Raw genomic sequence first — 12,508 nt, 5'->3', positions numbered from 1 at the left:
TATAAGTAAAGGCGTTTATTTACAATACACACTGACTCTCAACATTCATCTCTGAGTACACATGTTGGTCATCTTTGGCCAGAATAAAGGAATAAAGTGAAAAGTGTTGATCCTCATGTTTGAACATCAGTGACTCTGAACTCTGGTGAAGTTAATGCAGCGGCCCTGGAGACAAAACAAAAGAGATTGATCAAACATTGTAAAATATCAGCCAGAAACTGAATTTATTAAACAGTAAATAAATAAATAAATAACTATATGTTATAAATTCAAGTTGAGTTAAGCAGAATATGATACAATCAAACCAGAGGCGATGTATGTTATGTGTTTATTGATCTGGATTAGCATAAATGCAGACTGTCATGATCAGTTATTTGGCCACTTGTAAACAGAATTTGTCAAAAACAGCCTTTACATCAAGTAAAACTTTTTACTATAAAAGAACCTATTGACTTTTTATCGTCATGCCTGAATCAGGCCTATTTCTTACTTTGAAAGTACAGTGATAAAATGTCTTTCCACATGTTTTAAATTTTTTTTTTTAATTGATTTTTAAATTAAATTTACAAACACAACCCGGAATGCATCACCACAACCAAGAGAGAAAGAAGAAGGAAAAAAAATGAATACATATATACAAGTATGTATATACAAGTGTATACATGCATGCATACATACATATAGACATACACACATAAACATACATTCAAAACAGAAAGATCCCACCCCAAAACAATAATAATGTCTTCTGGGAGCAGATAAGTCAGAGTCAAACAGGGACAAAATATGAAGATAAATCATCACCATCAGATCAGTAAATACAGTGACAATAAAAATAATAAACAATAAAACAATCTTAAAGGAGTTGAGGTCAGTTTGAGCGATCACATTCAGACTGTTACAACAGAGTAATTCTCTAAAATGATAAAATGAAATTGTTTTTAGATTAAAAATCCTGCAGATATTTCTTACCTTGTCCTGAGATGTTGGTCTCATGATTGCCACTCTGTCGTACTGTCTTCTCAGTAATGCCAGCAATGCATCAAAACGTCCCTGAAGGTCAAATCAAATCAGGTTGAGTCAGTCAAAAACAGAACATAAAAATACAGATTAAGAAAGGTAGAAAACAGACATGACATCACTTATTCGTACATTTCTTCTAAGCTAAAGTGTAGTCATGAGTCCCACCTTGATGGGAGTGTACCATTTGGACTGTGACGGGGGGCTGTAGACCGGAGGAGGTCTTGGTGGGGGTCGGGGTATGATGGGCTCCTCCACTTCCTCCGGCATAGTGACCACTGCATTTTTGGCTTTCTCTAGCCGTGACCCCTCCTCTGTGGAGCCCTTCTGCCCCCAGCGCACCTAAAAATAAGCACACAGATTGATCTCCATAGTAACCGATGTGTGTGTTCATCTGCACTTGGTCTTAGTCAGTAAAATGATGAAATCTGCCTTTATGAATGCTGGTAAAAAAAAAAAGAAACACTTAAATGAAGTAGAAGTACCAATCAGTATTAACGATGGATGTTTGTATGATTACCTCCATGCGTTTGATTCCTCCAGCACCTCTCCCTCCATAGTATGAAGCGTCCACTGTGGGCCACCTGTGTTTGGGTGAGAGATCCTCTTCTGGCTCCTTAAACGCAATAAAGGTTAATTCAAATAACTTCACAGTGAGCTCCGGGAATAAAAAGGTATCTTTACCTTTTAAGCTTATTCTGTTAAAATTCTAACACAAAATCATACACTGTCACTATGCAAACTCACCATGACAAACATATGAGTACATGAAAGTGATGCAGTACCATTAGTGGTCACTGGATGCTGATACCATAAAATCTCCAGCACTACAGATATTCAGGAACTAAAGAAACTATTTTTTCAAATTATAAACAGCTAATTTCAATTGTTCAATTTAGAGTCTTGATGAAGAAAAAAACATTGTTTAATTTAAGAGATATGATTAAATAGAGGCATGTTTTGAGGCCTTTTCAGACTTTTTCCTGTTCTCCATGCACCCTGGAGGTAGGTGAAATCCCCACTCTCCTTCTGAAAAAATGTGGAGCCACTCTAGTCACTAAGCAAAACCTTGGACTCAAAATGCATCCTTCCTTCTATTGCTGATGTGACAGAAATATGTTTTTAAACTCACAATGGCAGGAGGGGGAGGAGGGGGGCGAGAGGGAGGTGGGTCTCTGATCACCTGTAAGAAATAAGTGGGGCTGTTACTGCAGAAACCTCGGGGCTAAACTGCAACACTTCAAGAAACACTTGATCTTGTGGGCTATTTCCATAAACATCAATAGCACTGAATTATGGTTCATGCTTCCTCCAGGCCTAAATTTGAGTTATACTACCACATGCATAGACTCACCACAGTGCAGCAAAGAGGCCAGAACCACCAGAGCAAACCCAGAGCCAGTAACAGCAACAGAGCCAACAGCAACCAGAGCACCCAGGTCCCATCAGACTGCAATGAACAAACACAAAAACAAGCAACATGAAGTTGTTAGTTATTCTCCTTCAAACTTTTCTGTTTTATATTATTGATACTTACACATGTTGTGGCGTAGATGTTGATGGGAGTGGAGATGTAAGATTGTCCATTGTTCAGACTAACAAGCACTTCAATTGATCTGAAATCATAAGAACATGGTCACTGAAAACAACATCAGAGGAAGAAAGAGTTCCTGCAGAAAGTGTGTGTGTGTGTGTGTGTGTGTGTGTGTGTGTGTGTGTGGTGGACTGCACAGTATCAAAATACAGAATGAAGAAAGAAGGAGCATCCTGCAAGTTTTATTGAAATATAGTAAGTGCTAATGAGAGGCTGAGCTATTTTATCATAGTCAGGAAAACTCAAATTAGCCAAACTAATATAACTTACTATTTTTTTCAATCATTTCCCTTTTCTGGTGAGGTGGAGAGTTACTCAACCTCCTATCTATTGTTCATCCATCACTCTGCCTCTTAATGAAGTGAAACGAGTTAAACAGAAGCAACTGTCTTTGATCTGTTCACCACTGCTTCATTTTTACAGAGTTTAAAGTTGCACTGCCATATAACTTTTGCTTCTTTGTAACCTTGTCAGCTTCCCTGCTGACCTTAAAGATCATTAGTGCCAAGAACAGTGAGTCATTGAAAAAGGAAGTCATTGCCATTTATGTTCTTATCATATTTTGACCAGATTTCCTTTTTTCACCATTACAGATGAAGCTAAATAATGTTTGTTTCTAACTGCAGAGGTTGTTGCTGGGATTGTTTGTGTTCTGTCCCTGAGAAATAATATGATCAAACTATTCATGGGTGTTTCAGTACAGAGGGAGTGTTAGAGAGTGGGTGAGACATGATGGAAAGTGAGAGGTGACTGGAGACAAACAGAGAGAGAGAGAGAGAGAGAGAGTGGTGTTTGAAGTGGGTGATGTTAAATCAGCTTTGGCTCGCTCTCTAAATGCCACAGAGATATTCTGGTCACACTGGCTTCAGTTCATCCAACTCTTTAAGCTGTTCGAGCTGTTCACAGATTTTACTGTAAACATTGTTCTTGTTTCTCTGTGACACACTCAACAGATTTCTGGAGGCTAATTTCCACCTGCTGTATTTGCCCAAGCCTGGTGGAGAAATGTTGACAGATTGAAATGACGACCTACCCATATTATATGACTGTTTTTTAATTTACTTTGAGTAAATATATTCTATTTCTCAGTGACTTGATGCAATTGATCATGACTGCACATCAGTGATGCACTTCTTCTTAAGCCAGTGTTGTCAGAGAAATGCCGGGGTAATGGTGTTATAAAATGATACTATGCCAAATAACATTCCACAAAGACTCTTGTCTTTTTCTATTTACGGTAGACACAGTCTCTGTACTGGATTGACGGTGAGAGAAAAGGCTGATGGGGCGCAGAGATGCTTAAGACTATATAAAAAAAAAACAATAAAGCAGGCCATGTGACATAATGAAGGCTTTGGTTACTATTTTCACTCTTCAAACATGAGTGTGGTGTCACAGCTGTGTATTAAAAAAATCTTGTGGGTACCTGCATTACTTTTAAATAACAATGATCAGAATGCTACACTATGACTATACAATAATGTCGTTGTTTTTTAAAGTGTTTCGCCATCAGGAAGAGACCTTCTGCTGGCATCACGCTCAGTTTTTAAGTTAAGTGCATGGGTCTGTGTGTGTTTGTGTGTCTGTGTGTGTGTGTGTGTGCATGTGTGTGCGTGTGCATGTGTGTGCGTGTGTGTGTGTTGACTTACTGTCCAACCTCATGCAGAACAGGAGCTGGACACAGCAGATAGCCGTCTCTAACTACTGTTGGCTTCTGGCCTGAGAAGTCACACATATAAAGACAGAATTTTCCCACAAAAACTTAACAGTAAAATAAAAAAGTTACAAATAGTTCAACAGTAAATGGAAAATAAAAATACATAATTTTGGCTTGCAAAACAATATGACGCTGACTGGCCAACAGAAATGCTGTTTATAGTGTTTTAACTCCTGAATGCGTTATATAATCTTATTTTACATACTATAAATTATCACCAAGGAGAACGGCCGTAATGATGGTACATTTCCTGTGTGTATATAATTAAATAAATTAATAAATACTTCACAAACTTCCAATGTCATTGTTCTCACCTCCAGAATCTATTTTAACAGAAATTTATATTTGGATAAAAGCATCTGCCAAATGAGTAAATGTATATGTGAATTTTCAAATTTAGATTCAGTTTTCTTCATTTTTTCCATCATAAAATTATTCTAAATATCGCAGCCAGGATCAAGGAAGGAAAATTCAAAGCAACAGAGCAACAACAACAGGAAGAATGAAAAACATTCCAACAGAAAAGATAAAAACAAGCAAGATGAAGGAAAAGGAAAATTTGATATAGTCCTTCCTGTCCTCTCAGTGACATAGCCCCCCCCCCCCTCATCGATCCTTTAATAGACTAACGACAGAGAACATGTCCTCCCTCCCTCTGCTCAGTCTCATAATGTCTCCTCTGTTCTCCAGCTGAAGTCAATAAAAAGCAGCCACTGTTTGTCTCTGGACATCATGACTCTGACTTTCCACTGCAGCCCAGCAATCTGCTCATTGTATCACATTTCACTCACATACATGATGTTATCCCGGCACAATTTAGCATCTGTGTGAAGTGAACCTGTAGCTGTAGTTCCTGGCAGTATAGGTGCATCCTCAGCATTAGCACCCAATTGCATATCAGCTGACCCCTAAAGTGCAACTGTGTAAGTCATGAGTGTGATTACTGACTGTATGTGTTTTGATTGACAGTAAGGAAGCAGAGTACGTTGTCTGTCCTCCTGGATCCGCTGAAGCCGCTGCCCCTCAGCACCACATTGAAAGACTCTGGAAAACACGAGACACATTACATGACTATGACACTATACTTCAATTTCAACAGCAAACATTAAACAGAAAATATGGTGATTGAGAAAATTAAAGTCAACGGTGTACAGGCATGCTAGTGCCTCTGTGAGGCTACACAGCTGTGCTTTGAGAGAAATGCTAACATCAGCATGCTAAAATGATGCTAATATATTTTGATGTTGAGCAGGTACAATGTTCACCAATTTCACCAACTTAATTTAGCATGTCAGCATGCTAATATTTGCTAATTAGCAGTACACAAGCTGCTACAGCTGAGGCCGATGGGAATAACATTAGTTTTGCATGTATTTGGTAATCAACAAAAGTACTGGATAGATCAAAGTTTCACCTGATGATTGCACTATATGAAAAGCCAGGGGATCACAAAAGTCACTACAATTCATCCTGAGGGGAACGTGAATGCCTTTATAAAAAGTCCATCTGATATTTGTTGGGATATTTCACCATAAAACATTAATGTAAAACTTGTAGTTGCGCGGAAGACCACCAAAGTCTTTAGGATTCACTGTCTGTGATCTATGAATATCTGCACCAAATTCTGGGAGACAACCAATCAAGTCAATGTTTAAATATTTTAACGGATAAATGAAAACTTTGATCTGCTGGCAACACCAGAGGAATACTAAGGAAATCACCAAAGTCTGTAATGTTCATCCTCTGAGGACCATGAATATTTGCACAAAATTTCACAGTAATCTAATAACATAATTAATTTATGCCATACTTTTTTGCTACATTATTATATTCAAATGTTACAGAGACAACAAACTCATCCCCACTAACTTACCATTCACACAAACACTTGACGGCTCTATCGTGAACACATCTGTGCATGACTGCTTCAGGATCTGTGCAGAGATACAGATATAGGCAACAGCTCCAGTGAGAGGTTTCTATTCACACTGCAATATGTCTCACTCATTCTGTCTGCCCATGAATGTTTTTGTGCATCGTTATATGTGACCTCACCGAGTTGACGATGTCTTTGAGGGCGTGAAACCCGGACAAAACTGGGAACACTTGCTCTGTGCCATCTGCTATTTCAGCAAGCTGAGTGAAAACAAGAAGAACTACAGTTTATCCACCGTTACATTCACTTCTACTTCTTCTAGTGGTTTTGGTTCAGTGCTTCAGCATCATTTAGGGAGGAAAAGCCTGTTTCTGGGAGATGAAAGCTCTGGACAGCTGGCTGCAGCTTTCATCTCCTGCTTTAATGATAGCAGAACAGGAAGCTCGTCTGGCATTATTTAATTTGAGAGTGAGGTAATTACTTCCTCCTCGGACCACAGAGTAAGCTCAGTCAGTAACCAGCCAGAAGATCACTTGCACTCATTGACTACTTTAGACTTTCTGGTCATGAGTTATGCAGTTTTGAAGCCATATAGTTGTGCTTATTAATACTTATTACACAGAGCAACGATGTGATTAAGGCCTCTGCAACAGCAAAACAAACAACAATAATGCAGGAATGTTTCAGGGCAGGGGTTATGCAACCATGGATGCCACTTTAGATGAAATATTGCAGTATTATATTTCTCAACAAATGTAATTACTGTGTTTTCTTTTCACTGTAAATTTTATTAAGGATAATTTACGACCTGATGTTGACTATAGAAAAGATCCCATATCATAGCAAGCACAACAGACCAATTGTTCTTAATCATGTTGGTGTTTATAGTATAATACTACTGACTTTATATTCTACTTTTTCTTTTTTGTATTCCTTCCTGTCAAACAGTCAGCAGAAGACATTTCATTCTTACTCTGCATGAAAAACAACTTTATCCTTCGGTTCAGTGTTTTCATTCCTAACACAATGCTCCCTCCCTATCAACTTGATACCTGCATAGGAAGAAATCAAACTCTCTCCAAGGAAATGATAACTCAGAATGTGCTGCCTTACAAAATGTATTCCATGTTTTTACATAGACCTAATGCAGCATAAACCATAAATTAGAAATCTCTACCCACTTCCTGCTGTTCTGTCCTTAAGAGGACTCAGTTGAACTCAAACAGACTCAGCAACAAGGTCAAGGTGTGTTAATAAATCTGGCTCAACAACAACAGCCTTTTGAAGTTCTGACCACGACCTAACACACACACTGACACAGACACAGACAGACAGATACACACAGAAAGACAAATAAAACCCACAGCCAACAGTATCAGTGACAGAGAGAAGTGTTCTTTCCCACAGCGCTGCATGGCAGAAAACCACCAACAAGACAAAGTAAAGAGAGAGAGAGTAACATTGAGTCCTCCTACCTGTTTGTGGTCAAAGTCCATGACCCCGACACAGTACACTCTGGCTCCAAACCCTCTGGCTTTGTCAGCCTGGGAAGGAGGATGCAAAGAAAGTTGTGAGTGAAATTTTTGCTTCTACTGACAAACAGTAAACCCATGTTTATGAGCAGTTATCAAAAAAGAAGTAATTAATAAAAGACCATGAGTATTTTTGCTTTTTTAAAGTCATGTATTATAAATCAAATCCTGTATTACAGCTCACAATCCTCCTCAAGACATGATACGGTTTAGAGTGACTGTTTTGTTTCTTCCATGCAGTTTCACTTCATGCAACATGATACAAAAATCAACATGTTCACCCTTGAAACTTTTATTAGTGTTGCGACTAAAACAACAGAGCGATGTGAGAAGACTGTGAATGTGTCAGTGTGTTTGCTTAAACAACCCCAATTTCACAGTTGACTGCTAAAATCACTTAATTTCGTCAGCCAGAAAGGAGCCATATAATACAAAGCTTTTGCTGTGTCCATCTACTTTCCTCATTCGTGCGCAGTTGTGTGTGTGCGTGAGATACCTCTTGTACACTTAGTTCGTAAGGGTAGACCTCCAGCTTGCCATCAGTCAGAATGATGATGATGCTGGATGATGGCGAAGTTTGTGCCTTCATCTGCTCCGACACCTGACGAGTGAAAGTTGGTACATATTCAGAGGAGGAGGCTTTTCAGGCTTAACTTAAAAATCAAGGTTACACACACACTGTGCGCATGTGTAGCTCTTCATGACGTTTACTGTCGCCAGACATAGTTGGTGCTGCTAGAAACAACATATAATCCACTTTACTCATTTATGTGACAATATACTGGGGAATAACACAGGTTTTTGGTTGATTTTACAACTTTTAACAAGTTGGTTGTGTTAAAGATACCTTTTAAATCTCTCTTTTTAAAAAAAATTCTTTAGGTAATGTGGGCCCTGGACATTAATCACAATGTTTGATGAGGATACCTACCGCTTTCATTCCTTCATGCATGTAAGTTTCACCTGCAGGTTTGATTTGGCTCAGCTTCTTCAAACCCTCATCTATTTTTGACCTTCGCAGCCGGATCACAAAACAGGGACAGCACAGTGTAAATAAAGTCAGATAAGAGCCCAGTTTCGGTATGAACTGGTTATCTGTGTAGTGTTTCAGAAAGGAGGATGAGGAGCAAGATGAATTAGGGAGTTAGACAGAGAAGGAGATAGAAAGAGAAGAGCAACGTTTGAAAGATTGAGGACTGTACCTGTCTCCAGTTAGTGGAAGTATTACAACTGCTTTGGCTGAGAAGACTATGTAGGAAACCCTCATCCTGGGACTGAAACACACAAACAAAAAACACAAGACCTATGAATATTATCTGCAGTCCAAAAGCAAACTTTTAGGGTAAAAAATTATAAGTGGATTTGGACCATGTGTCAACCAAAAGGATTCCCATAATTGCTATTACATATTGATTAGTTTTTGATTGGACAGATGTTTACTCCCAATGGGGTGTAAACACTGGGAGCAATAGGACTGCATTAAAAAAGATTGTTACATGTCTCTAATCTGTACGCACTTTTGCATCTGTTTCCATTATCTGGTTAAATGCTACACTGTATTTCACTGTTATGATGTTATGTCATGTTAAATGAGCATGTCAGACCACAATAATACATGTCACAGCATATACATACAACAACAACAAAACATAACATGACATTATATGGAAGTGACATACAGTATAACATAGCATTTAATGTGATGTAATAAAGTGCATTGTAATGAAATGAAAAACAAGCAAGTTATGACATGACTTGACTCAGCATGACACTGTTGATAAAGCAGATTATACCATGCTGCAAAACATAAATTTGCATACCATGAAATTAACCTGACAATATTAATAATAGTATTTCATTTCACCAAATGTTTTCTGTTACAGTTGGACTAGTCACTAGAAGACATACACCAGTCTTAGTGCCTTGCACACCCATTGACATCCATAAGACAGGGAATCAAACTTCTAACCCTGTCTGTTTTACTTCCTAGGTCTACCACTCAGGCTGTAAAGAGTGGTCAGCACCAGCGTCAACATCTGGCTGGATGTTTTGCTCTCATATTTAGCAACCCGCTATTAAACCTAAAGATATCACACACACCCTTTTGCACCAGTACCCAGGGGGATTTAGGAGCAGTTGGTGGCCTTGCATGAAGTCTGCTGCCCAAAATAGACATGCCCTACTTTTCTACTCACTACTACTGTTTGTATTGTAATTGAAAGACCTACACTGACTTCTCAATGTGTAAATACTCTTTATATCATTCATTAAATTTCTGCTGTATGCATCTAATTTTGTTTTAATGAGCCAGGCTTTTTATAGTATGAATACCCCTGAAATCTAGAGGGGAGTAGAAATAAGAGAGAGAGAGAGAGAGAGAGAGAGAGAGGATTATCATCACAAAATTTAAAAGTACACAGAATTTATTTACCTGACAAACCTGTTGGTGAGCTGCTCCGCAAATCCATAGATCTCATCCCAGTGTCCCGACACACTGCCTGACCTGCAAAAACATCCAGCCCAAAAGTGATAGATCCCAGACACCCAAAGACTGAAGAATCAGATAACCCAAAACATGATTTAACCCCAAGCATGAGAGAAAATAAGATAATAAAAACAGGGGAACGTTCATCACAATATCCTTCATTTACAGGAATAAAACTTTTTTTCTTTTTTTTTCTTTTTTATGAACCACATAATTAAAGTTTTGATCATGTGATAATTAATCGGGTTTCCCCAAACATCCAGTGTATATCTCATGCAGATGCATCCAAACTAGAAAAAATAAAGAATTTACACCTTGAATGAGAGCATAAAGCCAGAATGGGTGTTGATCAGTTCATTCTGTTGTCAGCTTATTTGAACCAGAACAAACAGATAACACACACTTCATTTATTCTGTTGTAGCTGGAGGCTTTAGATTGAAAAGAACTTTACAAGTGAACCTCCTCCAAGCATACAATCCAAACACTGATGGTCACACCAGAAAAGATTGACGTAAACTTGTCAAACCTACAAGTGAAGCAGCAGAGGAACATGGTTAACTAAACACAACCATACATGGAGAGGACTGAATCAAACACTGCCTCTGCACTGATGTAACAAATATTAAATTAATGTGTTGCTCTGTGCCTGTTGGCTCCTTTATTCCCCCCTGCTCCAAAACACATGCTCACAGACGCAGTCAGTATCCCCGACTCACCTGTCTAAAACAAAATAAACATCAAACGCTCCATCACAAGAAGCGTCGTCGCCAGCATGCAGCGATGCATTTACAAAAACACTAACAAAAAGTAGGATCTGGAAACATATCCATATTCCCTCCATAATCCGTGCGTTTCATATCAGCAGTGAACTTGTTTAAAAAAAAAAATAAAAAAAAGGGGGCTATATCCTGAAATCAGCCGGTGCAGCTATGAGTCCTTCATCTTCACATCATCAGCAGCTCACATGCTGGACCAGTGTGTGTGCAGACCAGCACGGTATGTGAGTGTGTGCAGTGACAGCAGCAGGCTGCTGATACAATAAACTGGGCAGGGCACATAGCTGCTGCACGTAATGACGTCAAAACAGCTGCAAAAACAACTTCCCTCAGGACTCTTCAAAGTAAAGAAAACGGGACACGATATTACAAATATAATCATGCATGAATGAATACTGTATATGTAAAACAGTTTTGAATAAATACATTTTCACGTTGTTATTTGCTTTGATATGGAATTCATTTTTTGCGCTTTTAACATTGGTGCAAATGCATCATAACATTTCCATAAAAAGATTTTTTTGTCTATGATTAGAATTAAAACAGATATTGAAATGAAAGATAAAGCTATATTATCAGACACATATAGATAAACATAAAGTAATTGAATATTTATAAGACTGTACATCGAAGCAGTTGGCTATACAGCAAATCAGTATTAAGTAAATATGAATTCCTATTGTGAGAAATGTAATTTAATTATAATGTATTTTATGTTGTGTTGAAAAATCCCGAAAAGAAGTAAGAATGTGGGGAAAAAGGTAGAAAGATACAAAAGAAAGATATTTGATGTGCCCTTTTATTTTGAAAGCAAAAAAATGTTCCTGTTGCTCATGACATTGGACTTAATAAAATTAAAAAGACTGACAGTTGACTGAATATATCTTTATATTTGAACCATAACTATACCTGAATTTGTTAAAATAGATGTGAGGTGTGCTGTTTTGTTTCAGTAAAGTGTCTGACTAGGCTGTGGTGCTATTACTTTGTTTACATTAGGTTGCCACTCACCCAGTAATTGTCCATGTTCTATTTTCCTGATACATTTTTTGTGTGTGTGTGTGTGTGTGTTCAGGACAAACACGTGTATCATGTTCCTGTAAATCTATTGCAGATGGAAGGAAGAACTGAATAGGCTAACACAACGCTCTTGGTATGTCAGACATTTGCTCCCTTGTATGAGTCTGATCCAGAAAGTGGCCTCCCAAAAGCAGAAATTAAGCCCACTCCTTTGTCTCAAGGGACTAGACTCTTGACAGCGTGATAAAAACCTATATTTTTGATTCTTCCAAACATGGTTCTCCAACACGAGAAGATGACCATGCCCTTAAAAGTTAACCCTAATTCTCTTTCAGAAAGCTTTGCATTGTTAAATATCATCAATCTGAGACGCTCAACACACTCCAGGAGTCCGTATGTGGTTCAGTGCTTTAATCATAAATTCAACTGTTCTCTCTGCAATCAACGCTTAAGAGGACTGAGGTCATGACAGCAAGCAATCTAAATA

At 38.2% G+C, this 12,508-nt stretch overlaps 1 protein-coding gene across 2 annotated transcripts; it reads right to left on the bottom strand.

The window, feature by feature from the left end:
- Positions 1 to 11,204, bottom strand: antxr2b (ANTXR cell adhesion molecule 2b). Of its 2 annotated transcripts, none has more exons than XM_071465893.1 (17): positions 10,942 to 11,204; positions 10,171 to 10,290; positions 8,942 to 9,013; positions 8,671 to 8,752; positions 8,236 to 8,340; positions 7,683 to 7,751; positions 6,387 to 6,467; positions 6,205 to 6,265; positions 5,280 to 5,375; positions 4,264 to 4,333; positions 2,558 to 2,636; positions 2,375 to 2,470; positions 2,153 to 2,203; positions 1,541 to 1,636; positions 1,189 to 1,362; positions 973 to 1,053; positions 1 to 165 (listed from the first exon to the last, which is right to left on the bottom strand). In XM_071465893.1, exons 1-17 carry the CDS (start codon positions 11,064 to 11,066, stop codon positions 127 to 129), a joined length of 1,497 nt encoding a protein of 498 aa, XP_071321994.1. In that variant the 5' UTR covers positions 11,067 to 11,204; the 3' UTR covers positions 1 to 126. The 2 variants fall into 2 exon arrangements, with proteins under 2 accessions (XP_071321994.1, XP_071321995.1); XM_071465894.1 differs by having other exon boundaries at positions 10,171 to 10,242.
- Positions 11,205 to 12,508: the final 1,304 nt, after the last annotated feature.

This window comes from Trachinotus anak, unplaced genomic scaffold (genome assembly GCF_046630095.1).
Source record: "Trachinotus anak isolate AG129_WGS33_773 ecotype Australia unplaced genomic scaffold, CSIRO_AGI_Tana_v1 ptg000028l, whole genome shotgun sequence".
Taxonomy (NCBI): domain Eukaryota; kingdom Metazoa; phylum Chordata; class Actinopteri; order Carangiformes; family Carangidae; genus Trachinotus; species Trachinotus anak.
Note: the sequence above shows the minus strand (reverse complement) of the source record. Positions and strands in the feature narration are given on the sequence as shown.

Excerpts from the sequence above, each read along its gene's own strand:
- antxr2b (XM_071465893.1), bottom strand. The coding sequence starts at position 11,066 with ATGGAGGGAATATGGATATGTTTCCAGATCCTACTTTTTGTTAGTGTT. Across the intron at positions 6,468-7,682 it reads TGGACTTTGACCACAAACAG|CTTGCTGAAATAGCAGATGG; the intron begins GTAGGAGGACTC and ends GTTTTCACTCAG. Across the intron at positions 2,471-2,557 it reads ACATCTACGCCACAACATGT|TCTGATGGGACCTGGGTGCT; the intron begins GTAAGTATCAAT and ends TGTTCATTGCAG.